We start from the raw sequence: 20256 nt of genomic DNA, 5'->3' as shown, positions 1-20256 counted from the left end.
TATCGGAAGCTCCCTGTGAAACGGCGCTCGCCTCAACACCTTCTCAACAAACCGCTGCCAGATTTCGGTCGTGTGGCGCACCACATACGGTAAAGTGTCATCGGCGCCTCGGCCCTGCATCAAGGCCTCCCTTAGAACCCTTTCATTAGCCGTACCGGCCAGCAGTGCCAGTTCCCAGTTCTGTTCCTCCGCAAACCACCTCGCCGCTGGGAGGAGTTGCGCCGCGAAGTAATATAGTTCGAATCTCGGGGCCTCAAGGCCTCCTTCCTCCTAGGAGCGCACTACTGTGCGTAAAGCAACCCTGCTGCGCCCACCCGCCCAGAGCAGGGAAGTGAGGAGCGAGTCCAAAGTGCGAAACACTCGGGGAGGCAACGGACATAGGGTGTTCTGTAAGACATATAGGATTCTAGGGAGCATCACCATTTTGGCAACTGCCAACCGTCCCATGACAGAGAGAGGAAGCGTATTCCAAAAGGTGACAGACTTGCGGAGGGCTATAAGCACCCTGTCAACATTGTGAGTCAGCAGGGCTTCATCAGATGCGGTCACCTGGATGCCAAGATAGCGAACGCCTCCCGTTCACAACGGAGACCCTGGTAGGGTCTATCCACGCTTGGGTCCGGGACGCAGCCCGTCAGCGGGAAAACTAGGGACTTGTTAAGATTAATACGCAACCCAGAGGCCGCACCAAAGCGGTCCAGGACCCGCATCAAGGCGGGAGGGGCCTCAGAGGGGGAGGCAAGATAAGAGTGCATCATCCGCGTATAGGGATATCACATTAGCAGTGTCACCCACGGCTATCCCCCAGCGCCGTAGTGCAGCGCAGGCGGAGACGGCAAGGGGCTCAATCGCGAGAGCGAAGAGGAGGGGGGGATAGAGGACAGCCCTGTCGGGTACCCCTCCCCAACAACCACTCCGCCGAACGGGCCGATCCCAGCCGCACCCTGGCCCGGGGCGCTCCGTAGAGCACCCGGATCCAGGCGCGAAATTCAGGTCCGAATCCCGTCCTCTGGAGCACCTGCATCAGATATACCCAGTGCACCGTGTCAAAGGCTTTAGCTAGATCGATCGACACCAATACATGAGGCCCCTCTCGACCCCTTACCTCATGTAGGATATGGTTCAGGCGGCGCAAATTCATCGCCGTATTACGACCCGGGATAAATCCGCACTGGTCGGGATGTATCAACCGAGTCATAAGTGGGGCGAGGCGATTGGCCAACAACTTGGTGAGGATTTTTGCGTCCGTATTAATCAAGGTGATAGGGCGGTACGCCGCGGGGTCAGCACTATCCCCGCCCTGCTTTAAAATCATGCACACTTCTCCCTGATTCATAGTGGGCGGAAGGGCGCCCGTTCGCAAAGCCTCATTATAGACTTGCAACAGGAGGGGGGCCAGGACGTGGCCGAAGGAGTGATAGAACTCTGCCGGATAGCCGTCCCCACCAGGGGCCTTGGCACGAGGGAGGGCGGGCATTGCCGCAATTATCTCACTCAGTGTCAGTTTCGCGTCTAGTTCTTTTGCCGCCGCTTCCGGCAAGGCTTGGAGGTCCAGTTCCTCAAGATACGATTGATAGGTATCTTCCGTAACCGACGGGTCCGCCTCATATACCGACTGCAGGTGATTTCGGAGGACCTCGAGGATATCGGATTCAGAGTGGACCATAACACCATACGGGTCGCGCAAGGCAACTATCCTTTCAGGTGCGAACTCACGGCGAAGTATCCAGGCCAGCAGGTGGCCAGATTTATCGCCCTCACGGTGGAGACGTTGCCGGTACTGGCCCAGAGTAAATTTGTCAAGCTGGGAGAGGATGTCGTGGACCGAGACCAAAGCGTTCTCTTCAGCCTGTAGATCTAGGGCGTCCGGTTCGGGGTGGGACTGGGTGCGCCGAAGCGCAGCTTCCGCATCCTGCAACTCAGATAGTAGTTGTTTCCTGACCCCAAAGGTGAGGCCCACACATGCTCCACGCACCACTGCTTTCAATGCATCCCACTTAGCAGAATAGGGCAGCTCATCACCTCCCCAATTGAGGTCCACATAGTCCAACAGTGAGGTTGCTACGTGATCCTTACCCACTGGATCTTGAAGGAGGTCAGCAGGCATTCTCCATGTGCGGGGGCGTGTGACTCGATCAGGCCACTGCGCCATACACGTCACAGGGGCATGGTCCGACAAATACCGGGCCTGATGGGTAACCGTCAAGGTAAGAGACGGGGTGAGGTTAGCCGCCAGTACGCAGTCCAATCTGCTATGGGTACCGTGTGTTGGGGTGTAGCATGTATAGAGCTTCTGAGCAGGATGACAGGCCCTCCACACGTCCAACGCTCCAAGATTGTGCATCACTTCCCGCAACCGTGCCGTCATACGTGGCTTAGTGCCGACCGGGGTGGATGGTGGTCCAACTCAGGGTGCAATATGCAATTAAAGTCCCCAAACCAAAGGAGGGGTGCATCCAAACTAGGAGCCACCAGGTCCTGGATCCGAGAGAAAAAAGCCGGGTCATCAGTGTTTGGGGCATAGGTGTTAAGCAGCAGGAGTTCCTTGTCATCCAATCTAAGTCTCACCAATAGGTATCTACCCTCTACATCCGCGTCAACATACTGAACAGCGTAAGGGATCCCCGGTGCCACCCAGATGAGGACCCCTCTAGCATATGTAGAGAAGGAGGAATGGAAAATCTGGCTCCTCCATTTCTTGGACAGGCGCTGCGCACCGTCGTCGTCTAAGTGGGTCTCCTGCAGACAAGCTACCGAAACCCCATGTCGCTTCAGAAAGGTGAGCACTCTGTGTCTCTTGGTGCAAGTACCCAATCCACGCACATTCCACGCTGAAAGGAGGAGCACCACGAGGGAACCCTCCACAACTCGGACTCAACATACACATGATGCCAGCAACAACCTCTACGTAAAACCCAACCCACCCCCCAGTAACCCCAACATCCGAAACATTTGCACATGATGTCAGCAATACCCTTTCCAAGGACCCCATCCCACCCCCCAAAACCCCCCCAAAACACGGAACTCGGGCAAAAACAGCTTCCCCACCCACGAGCAAAAGGATAGCAACAAAGAAAAACGCCACCCTGCCCTTCCCCCGCCAGTGCCAGTACGTACACAGCCACCCCATACAACACACGCAACCCCCACTCACTCACAACAAGTCCACCCTACCCACCCTCCCTCCCAGCTCCCAAAGAGACCCAATGATTCCAAAACAATACCCGGGCATGTCTTCTCACCTCCGTTAGCAGTGTGGACACAATGTTGCTCCAGGCAATAGTCTGCCCCACCCTCTCCCCCCGCAACCCAGGCCACAGGTGCGCAAGCCTTCCGGCATGGTCTAATATCCAGAAGACCCAACGACAAGGAGAAAGCGTGGTAGCCCACCAAAGTGGCGGGGCGAGGGCGCCCAACCGGAGGATATCCGCACAGAGAAGTACATTCAACTGATGTCAAAAAGTTATTCCAACCTTGTCTCAGAGAGGGCCGTCTCCGGGACTTCCGGGGCCGTGGTGTTTGTGTCCGGTGGCGTTTCCTGCAAGGTGTCCGGCACCAGAATTTCACCAGGGGCAGGATCCCCAGTTGAGCTCGAACCCGCTCTCATCGGTGAGGTTTCCATGCGAATAGCTCCATCCGCCCCCACTATAGGCCGCGTCTCAGGAGATCCGCGGGAGCTAGATTGGCGTCCTCTTCTCCCTCGTCGCCTCCTCTGCGGTCTGGTCCCCCAAGTCTCACGTGGGCCACCTCGCTCACCCGGAGGCAGGTCATCTGCTCTGATCTCAAGCCACTCCCAGACCTCCGCTGGCATCTCAAAGAAGTGTGCACGGCCCTGGGAGAGTACCTTGAGTTTGGCAGGATATAAAAGCATATATTGGAGCTTCATTTCACGGAGTTCTTGTTTAACTCCCAAGTAGGATTTTCTTTGTTCCTGTACTTGTTGAGTGTAGTCAGGGTAGATTGACACGCGACTGTTCTCAATCATAAGGGATTCCGCCTCCCTCGCAGCCCTCAGGATACAGTCACGATCCTTATAGTTCAGAATCTTTGCAATGAGGGCTCTAGGAGCCTCGCCGGGGCGTGGAGGGGTACAAGGGCTCTATGCGCCCGTTCCACAATGAAGACGCTGGACAAACCAGTCGGGCACAGATGCGTGCGGATCCAAGTTTCCAGGAAGCATTCAGGATTCCTCGCCTCCAATCGTTCCGGCACTCCCAGGACCCGTATGTTGCTCCGACGGGCCCTCCCTTCCGCATCTTCTGCACGTCTCTCCAATGCGCGGGTGGTAGAGGTAAGCTGGGCGACTGATTTTTGCAAAGAGGCGACCTCTCCCTGTAATTGTGTGATATTGCCCTCCGCGTCCGAAACCTTATCTGCCACCTTGCGGAGGTCGGTCCGCAGTAAGTTAACATCGATGGAGACCGTCTCTATCTGACGCTCCAGGGCAGAGTGGAAACCTTGAATAGCCTTAAGGATTTCAGCTCTAGACGGTTCCGCAGGACCCTCACTCCCGTCGTCAGGCCCCGTCTGCCGTGTGATCCTCTGCGGCTGCAGGCGCGGAGTAGTATACTGCACAATTGTGTTGGGTTGGGAGGCCTTCGAGGATCGGTCTTTACGTGCCGCCATGGTTATATCTGCAGCTCCTATCTAGCGCGTTCCACGGTATCCACACTGGGCCTCACCGGTCAGAGAGGAGCTAGTCGGTCGGGCCCAGGCCAGGGTCAGCAGGTACAGCGAGGCTACAGCAGGGCCTTGGGTCAATGCAGCGCAGGCAGTGCTCAGGACAGGCCGGGCGATCCAGTAGCCAGGGCAGAATGGAGGCCGCGTGCACTTGTCACCCCCTCAAAGCCGAGTGCGCAGTGGGGAGCAGAGCCCGGGGCCAAGGAGTAGGACAGTCGGATCAGGAGGCACGACCACCAATACCCTTCATAGCTCACTCCATTCCCAGCCGGCAGCAGTCCAGTTCAGGGGCTTCAACAAGCGCCCCCCCAGGAGGGCGCAGGGCCACTGTGTAAGTAGTGTCTGCAGCGCGCTCCGCCACACGCTGCCACCGTTCCCTCAGTAATCTGCCAGGCGAAAGCAGTCAAAATGGCGGTCGGGGGAGGGGCGCAAGCATAGATGTAGCACTAAGGCGCCTCTTCTCAGGACCCCCCCAGGGATCGAAGTACCTATATCTCCTAGGAGGGGGATGCAATGCTGTCCGCAGCCCGGGGGGTGAGGGGGGAAGCAAGGCCGCAGCCTCCGCGGGGAACAGCGGCGGGACCAGGCCGGGCCGACTGCCCAATAGCTCGGGACCCGCTCCACAGACTGTACGCCCCCAGTAGGGGCCGGGGCAACAGTACTCACGCTCTCCGCTGGTAGTGAGAGTGCCTCCGGAGACCAATCAAGCCATCCCCGGTAGTGCCAGCGTCTGGGGCGGAGCTCCACCGCCGAAGCAGAGCGCAAGATGGACGGCGCCTGGACTTCTTCACCCCGATCCCCGCAGAGCCTCGGGGCCTCTCAGCCACCTCTCCCACTTCCACAGGCCCACAGTGGCAGCCGCGGATTGAGCGCCGGGGTCTGCCAAGGATTCGCTCGGCCCGGAGCTCGCTGCACGGAAGTTCCGGGTGGTCCGCCCGCAGCTCAGCCTCGCGATGCAGGCCCAGACCGCGGTGTCGGGTGAATCAGCGCGCGACAGCAGCCATCGCCAGTTTCGTCTTCTCCTCACACGGAGGGGTGCGGGACCGCTCCTTCAAATCGGAAGGTCCCAACCGGGTCAGCAGGACTTCCGACACCAAAATTAGGCAGGTTGACAGCCCGGGCAGGAGTTATAGACAGGATTTAATAGGTCTTCGGGACGGAGCTGGCGGAGCTCACGTCCTGTCGGCCATGTTGCTTGGCCACGCCCCCATCTATGCAATTATTAACTCCAGATCCACCTTGACAGACTCCTTGAGAAAAGACCAGCACCAGCTTGTTGATGGGTCCAATCGAAGGGGACATGACTGTGATGGAGCAAGGAGGAGAAAGAAAAGTTTGTGTACCCCTTGTGAAGTCATACTTCAATAACATGAACTAATGAAAAGACGTGGGGAACTAATTAATCTAGAGTAAAAATTGCACCTACACAAGTACACATGGGAATTAACTTTGCTTATGTGTTGCAATCATAATTAACTATTCGTGTGATTTTGTTGTGTCCTAAACTAAAAGCAGCTTTGAAATAATAATAAAAATGCAGCATAAATGTGCTTTTGTTTACGTATTTGTGGCAGAAACCGAGGGATAAGTATATTACGCTTAAGTGTTGCTTATCGGCTAAGTAACTACTAATAGGGAAAACCTTAGTAAGGGGGGAGGTAAACATACGGGCTACAATTCTAAAATGAACGTCTATTTTGTGTTTGTTTCTATGATAGTTCCCATTCTGGCCTGTGAGGCCTACTAGAAAATGGCTGCCTTAGTAAACTGCGAAAGAAAGATGAACTGAGCATGTGCAGCCCAAGCCAGAGTCTGAATGCGAGCTGCCTGTGCCGGAATGAAGTTAGTTCAAGGACAGGCTGCCCTGGAAGTCCAGATGACCGCCAAGTATGATGAATGCTTAAGCTACTGAACGTGGGAAAAGACTCTGAAGTTGCGAACTGAGAACAAGACTAGGCCGGACATATCCGTAAAACAATAAGCCCTTTGGATTTTAGCTGACTGAACAGGAACTGAATTTTGTAATGAAGAGGTGATGCTCATTCACCTTAAAATTGTCCAATCAGAACTCAAATTTATTTTTAACAGTTACACTTATAGATAGATAGAGCTAGTGAAAAAGGTATAAAAAGTGCTGATTTTAGTGAGGAAAAACTCCTTTTCAATTTCCTCTTGAGATGCTGGCCGTATGCTGATTTTTCCTGAGATGTAAGACTTGGAATAATTTTCTTATTTCTTTAGAATGAGATTTGAACTTTAGGTGAGGTTATTAGTCAGGGAAGTTAGGAGAAAGAATGAATTTTATCTGTCTTTTGCTTAAATACTTGCATTTCTGCAATCTAAATAAATGTCTATTTCTGAATTTTCTAAAATAAATGAAATTAACCGTTTTGAAATAAATTCCTTATTTTCCTTTTAATGTCATTTTTGAATAAATAAAGTGAAAACATTTTAGACATGTTAAATTTGCTTTTAATAAAAATTAGATAAATGGAGAATTAAGCTGGTCTTGAGTTTTCCTACGCCTGATTTTTTACTAGCAGATCTGTCGACCACAGTGGTGGCGTGTCTAAATAAATGTTTTATTAATGAAAACCATGGTAAACTGCAGGTGTAAATAGAATAAATATTCAGTTATAGTTTAGACATTCCGCTGTGATACAGCAGCTCTCCTTTGAATCTCACCGATCCATGGAGTAAGGTGTAAGTATTTTGTGAGTGACTCGCAGTGTCATGGGCCCCACTGTCGAGTATATGTATGATTTTGTACTTCAGGGAAAGATGTCATGGTTTTAGAAATTATTTCCGGAGAAACGCTGCATCAACTGCTTCTGTCTTTGTAGTACCATGGGCAAGATTTTACAAGAATTCACTTGTTGGCTTCTTCGTTGGGACCAGTTTTGGCAGATCTGGAAGTGCAGGTTTCCATCAAGCTGATGGTTAATCTTGGCGAATTTCCCCAGAGGATGAGCTCTGGCACCCCTTATCCATTAATTGTGACAGTAGATGCCAGCTTGACCCGTAGAGGGGCAACACTGGGGACTCAGAATGCTCCTCTTTAGAAACTAGAGGAGGCAGTAAGATGACTGAACTGGAAGGATTTATCAGTGATGCATCAAGTTTTTCTATTTTTGCCCCATCCGTCTTGAACTAATCAGTCTTCATAAAGACACACAATAGGGTTGCCATGACAAATACTAATCAACAGGGGGAAGTGTGATCACATTTCGTAGTAGTGTTGGCACACCAGATTTGCTCATGGATGGAATCCCACTTGTTGTCCCTGAATGCAGGCTACATTCTGGGGATAGAAAATGTGACAATAGATTCAGTAGTTTGATTTTACTCCTGCTGCACTCCGTTTTCACTGACTGTGGAACTTTTTCAGTACCTCTGTCATAGACTAGGCCGACCTCTGAAACTTCTGTTTTCAAATCACAGGGATGACCAGCTGCCTTTGTACTTTGCGAGGAGCAGAGACAAAAAGGCTATAGAGATGGATGTTTAGGTAGCCCCTTAAATCTGCCTCCATCTGAGTTTTTTCCCATTTTCCTTTTTAGCTAAGTTTCTCTTCAGAGTTCTTCCAGAGAAGGCCCAGGTCACCTTAGTAGCTCCATCATGGAGCCGGGAATCTTGGTTTCCTCTCTTTCGAGAAATGCCCATGAGTCTAGAGTGGCTTTTGCCTTGTATCCTTCATCTTCTCGGACGGCCAATCTTGTCCCATTCTCTGCTCTAACATTTTCCCCTCATGGCTTGGATATTGACTGGAGGGGCCTTAGCAATTTGGGGTTCTTTCCTGGTGTTGCTCTTGCTATGTCCAACATTGTGCAGTCGTTCCATGTAGTACGGTGTATCCAAAGGTTTCAAGGACTCTGCATTACTCGTTGTTATGGGTTTCCTTTTACATGCCCTTTATATTATAGCTTGCCATCTCCTCAGAGATAAGGGCTAGGCGGCGGAAATATCTTAATTACTTACTAATAACCTTTATTACAGCGAGTCATACTCTTTTTCGAGCCCTCACTCGAACCCGGGAAGTTTTGCTGACATGTTATATTATTTTCCTATTACAGGAGTAGCAAGGAAGGAGTAACCCTGCTCTACCTCTTTTTGGGGGAGGAGTGAAAAAAAATAATAGTGAAGTTAGGCCTTGTAGGTAGATGTTTTCATAGCTAAGGACTGTGATGGGGAAGTGTGGGACTCTCTGTACTGAAGATCACTGGTACCTAACGGGGACTTTGCCGTGCCTTTCTTGTGTGCACAGCGGCATTGAGCAGACCCTCGGTCCTCTAGCCCGCATCCATGCACAATGGGCGTCCTATACACGCCCTAAATTTAACGAGGCCCAGCAGTCTGCCAGCTCCCAAACTGTGACACCTGAAGTTTAACTTTGTTTCAAAAATTCCAATTTTCATTTTCTACAATTTTTCCGTAACTCAAATTCCTATCGTTGTAAATGTGTTTGCATTCATCGGTCTTTAGTTCCTCGTCCGCTCCCGTGAAACATCTGACCTGGGCGGGCACCAGGAACCCTCCCCGGGCCCTCTTGCTCCTTGAACGAGGACTCCAGGAATCACACTCGTCTCGCAGCACTGCAGACCCCATCCCCACTGAACTGGTTTCATCTTCACATTAGTCGCTTCGCTCTCGTCGACTTGCAGTTCGAGACAAACAATCTTGTTTCCTGGAAAAGCAAACAAAACCTCCGGCACTTTATACTTTCTTTTATAAATAGCGTTCCCCTATTTTCTAAAACATAAGTAAAAGGATCTGTGGCTCCACAAGGTCAGGTAAAAAGGAAACCATACGAAGAAAGTTCGACATTGGCGGAGTAGGGACAAGACGCCTGTGAGCAGACACCCCAAGAATCCCAGGGGATGGGAGCTGGGTAGCACCGTTGTGTGGAGTGACCTCCCTGGACACCTGTGGGATTCTGGCTTGAACCCCTCACTCCCATCAGTTAGGGTGCTGCACCTCCACCTGGTAGTTTGTGCACAATCCTGTTCGCTCTCCATCACGGCTCGACTTTTGGACATGGATTGGGCTCGGTGCCAAATTCTCGACCTGATAAATAGAGCATGCCTGAGGCTCTCCATCACTGCTTGACTTTAGGACATGGATTGGGCTTGGTGCCAGATTCTCGACCTGATAAATACAGCATGCCTGAGGCTCTCCATCACTGCTTGACTTTAGGACATGGATTGGGTTTGGTGCCAGCTTCTCGACCTGATAAATACAGGAATCCTGAGGCTCTCCATCACTGCTTGACTTTAGGACATGGATTGGATCGGTGCCAGATTCTCGACCTGATAAATACAGCATGCCTGAGGCTCTCCATCACTGCTTGACTTTAGGACGTGGATTGGGTTTGGTGCCAGATTCTCGACCTGATAAATACAGCATGCCTGAAGCTCTCCATCACTGCTTGACTTTAGGACATGTAGGACATGAGCAACGGCACTCGCATCATCCATTGGTTAACGCAAGCACTCCTCCTACACACACATTCAGCAACCGTGGGCGACTGACAGAGGGAGGGACTGGACGGACAAAGAGTGGGCTATGATCCTGGCTGGCCCGGTGAACATCCCCCGCAACCCTCGCTTCATAATCATACAGCTTTACATATTACACCGCGCATATCTCACCCCGGACAAGATAAATAAGTATTTTTCAGTCACAGACAATGCTTGCGGACGCTGCTCCCTACTGGGTGCAGACCTCCTCCACATGCTACGGCTCTGCCCTGCCCTCCAACAGTACTGGGAAGGGGTGACCATGATGCTCCGACATTGCACCAAGGAACAGGTGCCACACACGTGGGAAGCCTGTGTACTAGGATTGTACAAACGTACGCGACTGAACAAAGTCCAGACCAGATTCTGGGATCTCGGGCTCATCACGGCCAAGAGACTGCTTACCAAGCGATGGAAGGCGGCGACGCCCCCGCACATCAGACACTGGAGCCTGTCACTGACGAACTGAGCACGGGCAGAGAGCTCTGTCCTGAAACGGGAGGAGACGGCGGGGCTCAGAAAATTCCCTATCGCACAGCACTGGGATGGCATCCCACACTCCTTTCTGCAGAAATGTGTGGAACAAGGGATTACGTGAAGACCTATGTGCTGACCCCCCCAGTACCGGTTCCTGCAAGCCACATACAGAACACCGTACGCCACCTATCCTACCACTGTACCATGCCCACCGTATGACACATGCTTGGCTGTTTCACATTGGCGATTGCCTGCCCCCCTTCCCGGGCATGCGTCACTGCACACAGCGCTGCAACATAGGCCCGGACACCGTAGGATTGCACCGGGATGATATGCCCGACGGGCCCTTGGGGACCCTCCCCCTGTAGCCTTGACGCGCGGAGAGCCTGCACTTCTCCCCCCCACCCCCCGGTCTCCCTCCTACTTGCCCCATATGGCGCGACTGACACACAGACTCCAACCCCCCCTCTCAACGGTATGGCAAACTCTACCCCTACCTGCCTCTTACATAGTTCGTGTTACTGTTTTATGGTTTATTATTAATCTGGTGTCATCCCCTTTTAGACCATGCCCATACGAATACAACTCTGCATTTCATACTACATGACGCCCTCGGGCGTGACAGCTAGGGCCTGGGCACATCACACGAGCGCAGAGTTAAATGGAAGTCTTTTTCGTCAGGGTGGGCGAGCAAGGCGGCCATGTGCTCCAAACACGCTTAGACACTGAGCAATCTCGTCACTCGTTCATATAACTCCGTATTCACCTGAATGTTGACCCACACTGATACCCTTCCCAATGACGCATGAAAGACATAGTGGGCTCGACCGACACGGATGCTGTTAATGAGTGCCAACCCAACGTAGCAACCCTGAATCCACAGACCCTATACGGAAAATCCACAGACCTCACACTTTCGCAACACCGAATGATTGTATGATTGCAGAGTTATGTGACATGTTGCTATATGCTGCCGAACCCCAGGGTTGTCGGCCTTGAAGCTGTGTTCGCTTATCCCATCTAGCATAATATTAATTGCTCGCAGCTGGCCCGACTGGGTTGTAAGCTAAATGCTGTGTACACTGTATGTTGGACAATAAAGGTCTTTTTAAAAACAAAAAAAACAACAACAAAAAATGGATTGGGCTCGGTGCTAGCTTCTCGACCTGATAAATACAGCATGCCTGAGGCTCTCCATCACTGCTTGACTTTAGGACATGGATTGGGCTCGGTGCCAGATTCTCGACCTGACAAATACAGCATGCCTGAGGCTCTCCATCACTGCTTGACTTTAGGACATGGATTGGGTTTGGTGCCAGATTCTCGACTTGATAAATACAGCATGCCTGAGGCTCTCCATCACTGCTTGACTTTAGGACATGGATTGGGCTCGGTGCTAGCTTCTCGACCTGATAAATACAGCATGCCTGAGGCTCTCCTTCACTGCTTGACTTTAGGACATGGATTGGGCTCGGTGCCAGATTCTCGACCTGATAAATACAGCATTCCTGAGGCTCTCCATCACTGCTTGACTTTAGGACATGGTTTGAGCTCGGTGCCAGATTCTCGACCTGACAAATACAGCATGCCTGAGGCTCTCCATCACTGCTTGACTTTAGGACATGCATTGGGTTTGGTGCCAGCTTCTTGACCTGATTGTAGATCATGCCTGGGGTCATCCCATTCCTGCAGTTGAATTCCTATCCTGGCAGCCAGGGTATTGCTGTTCAGTGCATTAAAGCATCCGAACTTGTCAGCTGTACTACTCCACCTCAGGTACCATCGTTGGTGATCAGGGCATACAGTGTCCCCTTGTGTCGCACACTGCTGTCCCACACAAGATTGGCTTTCTGCCCAGATGCATCGATATTCCTTCTGTGGACTTCTCGCAGTGAAACACTCATACTCCTGCTCTGCACTTGGCAGCTGTGACATCATCAGCTAGTTTCTATCGGAGGAACATGCTGTACAGATCCCCAGTGATGTTTCTTCCTCTGGACTTTCACTAACCTTAGAGTGCTGACTTTCGGAATAGGTCTCATAAACCTGTGCCAGGTCTGGATGGGTGCCAGGTCTGGATGGGTCAGCAGTGCTTGATTTATGCTGCCCTGTGCCGGTGGTGGGTACTGTACTGGCACTGGATTTGGAGACCAGGACATATTTTTCATCATCAAACTTTGATCCAGAGCAAGAGACGAAGTAAAGCAGAAAGGGAGAAAGAGCAGAAGCAAAGTTAGAAAAAACAGTGACATAAGCAGGACAGTGGGATGGAAAAGACCCTGGTAGAGTGATATAAAGAGACAGGCAGTGCAGGGTGGAGGAAAGAGATGCACGAGGTCCAATCAAGACTGGTCATATTTGGAATCTGGCAAATTCTGGCATTGGGCAGTGCCAGCGGTGGGCTCCGGCAGAGCACTTCGACCCCTGCAGCAGTTCCAACAGCAGTTTTCAAAGCTCCGCAGCGGTGTTCTGATACAGTTTGCTGTGGTGATGATGACAGAAGACCCATAGTTTCTTCATGGACTCAGCATTTCTGGCTCCACGTCACCATATTACGAGTGTACCGACACAATCCAGCAATCAATATGCCCTATTTTGATCCTGATTCATCACAACTGGAATTCCTTATTTCACATCATACATTGTGAGTCACACGCAAATGCTAACCACTGTCTTTACAGGAGCTTGGAGTCAGCAGCGCCCTCTTCAGTCACAAATGTTTAACGCACATGGTCGCGTGGCAACACAATCGCTGGGATCACGTCCAGGCCAATGCCAATAACAAATTGCACACCCAGGGCTCTCCAGTTGTCGCACCAGAAGAAGTACAGTGTGTAGAACATGTCGAACATCATTTTAATACATGACGTCACCACTTTCGTAAAGATGCAACGTGAGGCTCCATCTTTGAGTGCTACTCACTCTCATCGGGGTGATTAGCTGAATCTCAATTTTTTCCCACTGTATTTTGATGGTCCCCAGTTTGTCTCATGAGGGATAAAAGTCCAAGCGCACACATCGCAAAGTTGCCTCGATTTTGGGCAAACATTTGCTCCTTGTAAGTCCACAGCTACGTGCTATTGATTTTTATTTTTATATATATTTGTTTTATTTTGAAAGTTTTATATAGCGTGAACAAGAACCTTGCGGGTATCGGAGCTCTTAGCAGAAATAAAGGGACCCCCTGAGGATTAAAGTAGGTCAGGGAAAGAGGGGAATGAACAAACAAAGAAATATAAGTTTTCCCTCATTGACCAAAGTACTTCAATAATGACATGCTTCCAATTTTTTATAATCCATTTTAAAAGTACATTAGTGACAAACACAAGTAGTTCATTTTATTTTTTATTTTCACAAGATATATATATATTTTTTTAAATTATCACTTTTTTTATAAAAAACTCATTTTATCTTTTGTATGTACCAAAAAAGTATTGCTTTTCATTTCTTTTTCTCATTATTTCATAGTTTCTATGTGTGAATACATCATAGAAAAGACACCATCAAAAAAGCGCAATTGCTTCAATTCAATATATACATAATAAAAAACAATATTTTTGAAAAATGACAATCAAAAAAGAATCTATACCCTTGGATACACAACACTCTTACAACAATCATACCATTCCAACCTCACTCTCACTAAATTCACTCAAACAATATCTGTACACGGGCGAGATCTGAATGACAAAGAAAATCTCTGCCACAAGATAAATCTCAAATGCCAAGCATGAGATTCCGCACTAGGTCGACGAGCGTTTCGGTGGTTGAATACCACCTTCCTCAGGACCTTTCCAGATATGACCTTTCACTTCCCAGGGGACATGCTACAGGTAGACGGACATTCTTTATACTTGATTCTTTGTTTTCAAACTGCAATAGAACATAATGCAGGATAGAGTCTGATAGCCAAGAGAACCCTTTATAGGCTATTGACTGATTATAAAAAGATCTTCTCTTCTCTCTGAGAGGTGATATCCTTGGATATTATGGGCTGAAACGTACTTCCAATGAAGCTTTTTGTTAGAGCAGATATGTACGATAGTCTTCAACTTATTTATTCATGTCTTTTTCATAAATATGACATAAGGAACGCCTTAATGATACAGAATCCCGCCTTATTAAATGCTACTCTGGACCATCCTGTCGGCCGCCCTCAAGACACGTAGTAAAGTTATCATAGCTCTTTACAGGACAGATGTAAGAAACAGAGACAGACATAGCAAAAAAATATATGAATGAGTCTAGTACACAGTAGTAGCTAAACACAAGCTAGCAGATCTATTACATGGTTATATAAATAATTTGAGAATAGAATTTCACATCTTTTTGAGAGGTCTGATACAGGACAGTAAGTAAAAACACAGATCTATAAATAGTTCAAGTAAACCTAGCCATGAGAATAGATTTAATTTTTTTTTTTGAAATAGGCAGTAGAGGGGTTAAAGCATTCCAGATCCTGGGGGCCATTCCTGAGAAGGTCCAGTTGTATGTCTATTTCTTGGGAAATCTTTGCGGTTTCAGAAGAAGATTCTTGGAGCTCCTGGTGGATCTTTTACCACAGGAGAGCACCAGCTTCTGAGCTAGATAACTTGGGGTATTGTGGTGTGGGGCCTTGTGCGTCATACATGCAATTTTCAGATGAATTCTCACCTGGAAAGGTAGCCAGTTAGAGGGCTCTAAGGTCCGGGGAGGTGTGACAATTTCTTTTGGAGGCTGTGATGAGTCTAGCCGCTGTGCTAATTGTGGCTCTTAGAGGGGCCGTCGTTGATCTGGGAAGGCCACAAAGAGCGACACTCTCATATTCCACTCTTGGGATTATTAAAGCTTGCACTGCCTGTTAGAAGTCATTTGGGGGCAGGAAGGGTTTCAGTCTTCTCAAGGTGTTCATCTGAAAATGTGCTCTTTTTGTAGAGGCACTGATGTGTTTCTGCATGTTTAGGTTTCTGTCCAACGTTATTCCCAGTGATTTCACTGAGTCGACAATGAGTGGTTCACATTTGAGTGCTGTTAGGTGATTCAGCCTCTCGAGGATGATGGTCGATTGGTTGGGGGGAGCGATTAAGAGGAATTCAGTTTTAAGGGTGTTTAGCTTCAAATGGTTTTCGGCCAGCCATTTCTGAGTTTCTTGAAGCGTTGAGTTGAGAGATTTGATGTCTTCAAGTGAGTGAATCATTATGTAGAGTTGTGCATCATCTGCGTACATGTGATAATGGACCTTAGATGCGCTGAGAAGTTCGGTGAGTGGTTCCATGAAAAGGTTGAAAAGAGTGGGTGAGAGGGATGATCACTGCTGTGCTCCTAAAGTTACTGGGACAGGTTTGGAAAAGGATTGATTAACCTTGAATCTTTGTGATCTATTTTGGAGGAAAGAGGTGAACCAAGTAAGCACAGAACCGAATAATCCCATTCTGTATTTCAGGAGATCTAGCAAGTTGTCATGTTTGACTGTGTCAAAGGCCGAAGATAGGTCAAGCAAGATTAGTAAACAGGCTTCGTTTTGGTCAAGGATTTTTAGTGCGTCATCTATTATGTGTGTCATGGCTGATTCGGTACTGTGACCTACCCGGAAGCCTGATTGGTATTTGTTGAGCAGGTTGAAATCATCTATGTGGTTGCCCAGATGTGTGTGAACACATTTTTCTAAGAGTTTGGCCAGAGTGGGGATGTTGGTAATTGGGCGATAGTTGTTTGAGTCCGACGGGTCCGCCGATGGCTTCTTTAAGATAGGGGATACCTGCCCTGCTTTAAGGATTTCTGGGATGGTTCCTTTAAGGAGGGAGGTGTTTATGATCTTGGTCCATAGAGGCATTGAACGTGGAATTAAGCATTTTAGGTAGTTTGCGGGAAGAGGGTCTGTGAAGTGGTAGGAGGGGTTCAATGCAGTTAGAATTTTTTGTATAGTTTCTTCACTATACAAGTTGAAGGAGGACCGAGATGCATTGTTTTTCGAGGCCGAACTTTGCGGAGCATATGGGTGGGGCTGCTGGTGTGGGCATTGGAGTGTCCATCTGAGTGTCGGTAAGGGATATTAGGTCGTTGAGAAGGTCCATCTTTATGTTTTTCGTCTTTATAGTAAAGAAGGAGGCACATTCCTCGCAATTGTGTAGTGTGTCGGGGGTATCCTGGTGTTGGAAGGTATACCCTTAGTTTGCCCTTTGATTAATTCGAATAGCTTTTTGGGACAGTTCTTGGCTTGGTCTAGTTGAGTACTGAAGAAGTACACTTTTGATCGTTTGATCTTTCTGTAATTGGAGTTTCTCATGAATCTTAGTAGCTTGAGGTGGCCAGAAGATGGAACAGATCTCCACCGTTATTTGATTAATCTAAGGAATGGCCTGTCTTCATTTAACCTACCATCATACCACGGTTTTGAATCTTTTGTGGTGACTCTTTTCAGTTGTAGGGGAGCTAGTTTGTTTAGTAACATGTTCATGGAGTGGAAGTAATGGTAGGTCAGACTATGAACACTGGATGAGCCTTTCGGGGGAAGCAGGCTGTTAGGGTTGGCGGTTGAGAGTAAGTTGGAGGTGAGATTTTTCAGATCCCTCTTCCAAATTTTCGTTCATGTGGGTTGTGCAGAGGGTAATTTAACTGATTCATGTTGAACGTAATGATGTAGTGGTCAGACACAGTCACACGGGAGGATCAATTCTAGCTGAGTGGAGTCAGCTTTGGAAATGAGGTAGCCTATTTAATGTATGGATTGTAGGTGAGGGAGGTGCGGTTGAGCCATGAATGTCGTTTGGGGTGGGGAGCCGTAGTCTGGTTCAATGTACTGCAATCTTTCTGTGTGTTTATCGATAGGGGGGGTGCAAAAGCGGGGTGTGAGGCGGTTTGGATATGGGTTATGTGTGGGGCGTGTGGGGCGGTGGGAGTATTTGTGAGGGGAGAAGGGGTGTTTGGAAAGGTGGGATGTGAGGAGGTAAGGGTCTGAGGTGTGATTGGAACATTATGAGTAGCGGTGGTGTTGGGGGTGCAGTAGGAGTTGGGGTGCTGTGTGTCATTTCGAAGATGTGAGGAGGTATGGAAGTGGCATGTGAATGGGACAGTGGGGTATTGGAGCTGGGAGAGGGTGGGAGGGCAGGATACAAGGCGATAAGGGTGTAAGGTGTGATTGGGGCAGTGGGGATTGATTGTTTTCCTAAGTAGGGTCTCACGCTTGCCTTTACAGGGGAGGGCTCGCAAATGCCTGTTTGCATAGGACAAATGCAGCACTGATGTGTACATAGTGGATTACCTATGCATCCTCCTGAACTGTGAACTAGATTCATAAATAGAAAGAAACAGGCACGCCTCAGCTGGTTTATTTGATCCGAGAAGCCTGTGTCACCTAAGAAATAAACCCACGCGTCATGCTTAATGCACTGCTTAGATCTTTATGAACTTACTCCGAATGCGGAGGTTATTTGCAAGAACTTTCTTGCAGACCGCAGGAATATATTACATCTAAACTGGTCTCGGACAACAACACCACAAGCGTGGCAATAGCCGAGGTACACAACAGGTCACATGCATTCAGGGAAGTGCTCATCCTTACATGTACATCTGGCCCTATGAGTCTTCCTTCAATCCTAAAACAGGTTCTACGTCACACTTGTGACGTCACCTGTCCACTGGGGTCCATCTACTGTGCCAAGAAGGCATCTATCGCCACATCCGTGGGAACAGGAAGTGCCAGGGTGAGCAACATAATCCTCTGAGCTGGCACGAGGGAGCAATTCCCTTGTGTTCCACGAAAACACACAGATCAGCTGAAACGCTGGCTGAACAATTCTGGCGCAAATATACAGACGAAGTAGAACCCTACAAGTGCCCTTCTCAGCACTGGGTTTAAAGCCTAAAATTTGTGACGTTTCAATTGTCATCGACTTGCTGCCTCATAGTTTACGTGTTCATCAGGTTTCCGTGCAGCCCCTCGTATCCAGTGCCCTGTGTCCGGCTTTCAAGACCTGAGATCAGGATGGCCACGAGGGGTATGTTTTCTGGTGGTTTAAAACCAACCGGTTGCCTGGTTGGGCCCATGCCTGATTGAAGTGCCTCATCCGAAGCACTTTGCTGAGGTACTCCCGGGTTCATGGGCTGGCAGCCTAACTTCTCAGCTGCCAACTGGCTGCTTACCGCAGACTCTCTCTCCCAAAACACGCTCCCCTGACTGCCCCCCTGCGTTCAAAGTGCTTTTGCAACCAAGTAATCAGGAAGACATGCCCCCCAGTCATACGTACACCCATGTCAGTAGATAAGGGGTCCCCAGGTTATTACTGTGACATGGAATACAAATTTGGTGACAGGAAAGCCTTAGCAAACGGTCTCCTGATTGCACCTTGGCTCAGAATGGGGTCATGTGAGTTTGGGCTAGAAACAAGGATATATCAGGTGCATAACTGTCATTCAGCAATTAGTAACTCTGTCTTTTTTCTCTTGCTTCACAGGTAACCGCTCTCAAGACCGCAGCACTATGGTGTCTGAAGCTGTGGAAGTGGAACGGAAATTTGTCTTTGGCCCTGAGACTGAGGCACGACTGTTAGAACTGGGCGCCAGTCTGACTAAGCACCTTGTTTTCCGTGACACATATTATGATACCACAGACTATGCCCTAACACTGCAAGACCACTGGCTGCGGCAGCGTGAGGAAGGCTGGGAACTCAAGCGGCCTGTGGCACCTACAGGCGGTCATGGCGGACCATCTACACAGTATTGCGAGGTGACCGAGCATGTGGCGATTATGTCCCATTTATGCCAGGCCCTTGGAGTAGCACAGATGATGAGCCCCTCGAGTATGGAGGAGCTTCTGGGCCTGCTGGGGCTGGAGGCCTTTGCTACATATGTAACAGATCGGAGGAGCTATACGTTGCCAAGTGGCCAGGTGCACGTAGACCTGGATGAGGCGGACTTCAACTTTGCAGTGGGCGAGGTGGAGGTGGTAGTGGACTCGGCAGACAAGGTTGAAGAGGCGCTGACGAAGGTGAATCAGGTGTGCACAGAACTAGGTGAGACACTGAAAGTATGCTTTCTTACATATGACACACTAAATCATCTCAAAGCTTTTAGGAGATTTTATAGCAGAATTTTGTGCAATTGAAAACTGCAAAATTGAGAGTTGATGATCAAGAGTCCAACAAATTTCCTTCCCTGTCTCATATTTGTGGTAATACCGTAATAATAAATTGAGGTGGAAAGATAGCATCTCTCAGTGGAGTCGCCATCTTTCTTCCTTCTTTCCCATATTGCATTTAGAGATGCCTCAGGGATTCAGTTGGGCTGCTCAGGCGGTTTGATGGGACCACTAGGTTAGGTTACTGGGCTGTGCTGAAGTTCCACCAGACCTGGGAGTCTGTCTAAGGGATCTGCTCCTCATCCCCATGCTGTGCAAGCTCTCAAGGAGGTGAGGAGGGAAGGTTCTGGGAAGGTATTGGGAATAGAAAGCCCTCACAACTTGGTTGATGTGACCTACTGGGGTCTCAGGGGGTGAGAAAGACCGTGTGTGTTGAGCTGTTAACAGCCTCCGATATCCCTTTATTGAAAAAAAAAATACAAGTTGATGCTTTTTGAACGGGAAGAGTTACTGCATTGGGTCTGGTTT

General features: G+C 49.2%; 1 protein-coding gene across 1 annotated transcript in view; it reads left to right on the top strand.

Moving 5' to 3' along the window:
• The window catches only part of THTPA (thiamine triphosphatase), a gene marked incomplete at its 5' end in the record, with an annotated part of 143953 nt that overhangs the window by 26692 nt on the left and 97005 nt on the right, over window positions 1-20256 (top strand). Inside the window, one exon of the mRNA XM_078640612.1 lies at window positions 19106-19663. Coding sequence (XP_078496738.1) covers window positions 19106-19663 — 558 coding nt within the window. The remainder of the gene's footprint in view (window positions 1-19105; window positions 19664-20256) is intronic.

The sequence above is a fragment of the Lissotriton helveticus genome, chromosome 5_1 (genome assembly GCF_964261635.1).
Source record: "Lissotriton helveticus chromosome 5_1, aLisHel1.1, whole genome shotgun sequence".
Lineage (NCBI taxonomy): Eukaryota > Metazoa > Chordata > Amphibia > Caudata > Salamandridae > Lissotriton > Lissotriton helveticus.
Note: the sequence above shows the minus strand (reverse complement) of the source record. Positions and strands in the feature narration are given on the sequence as shown.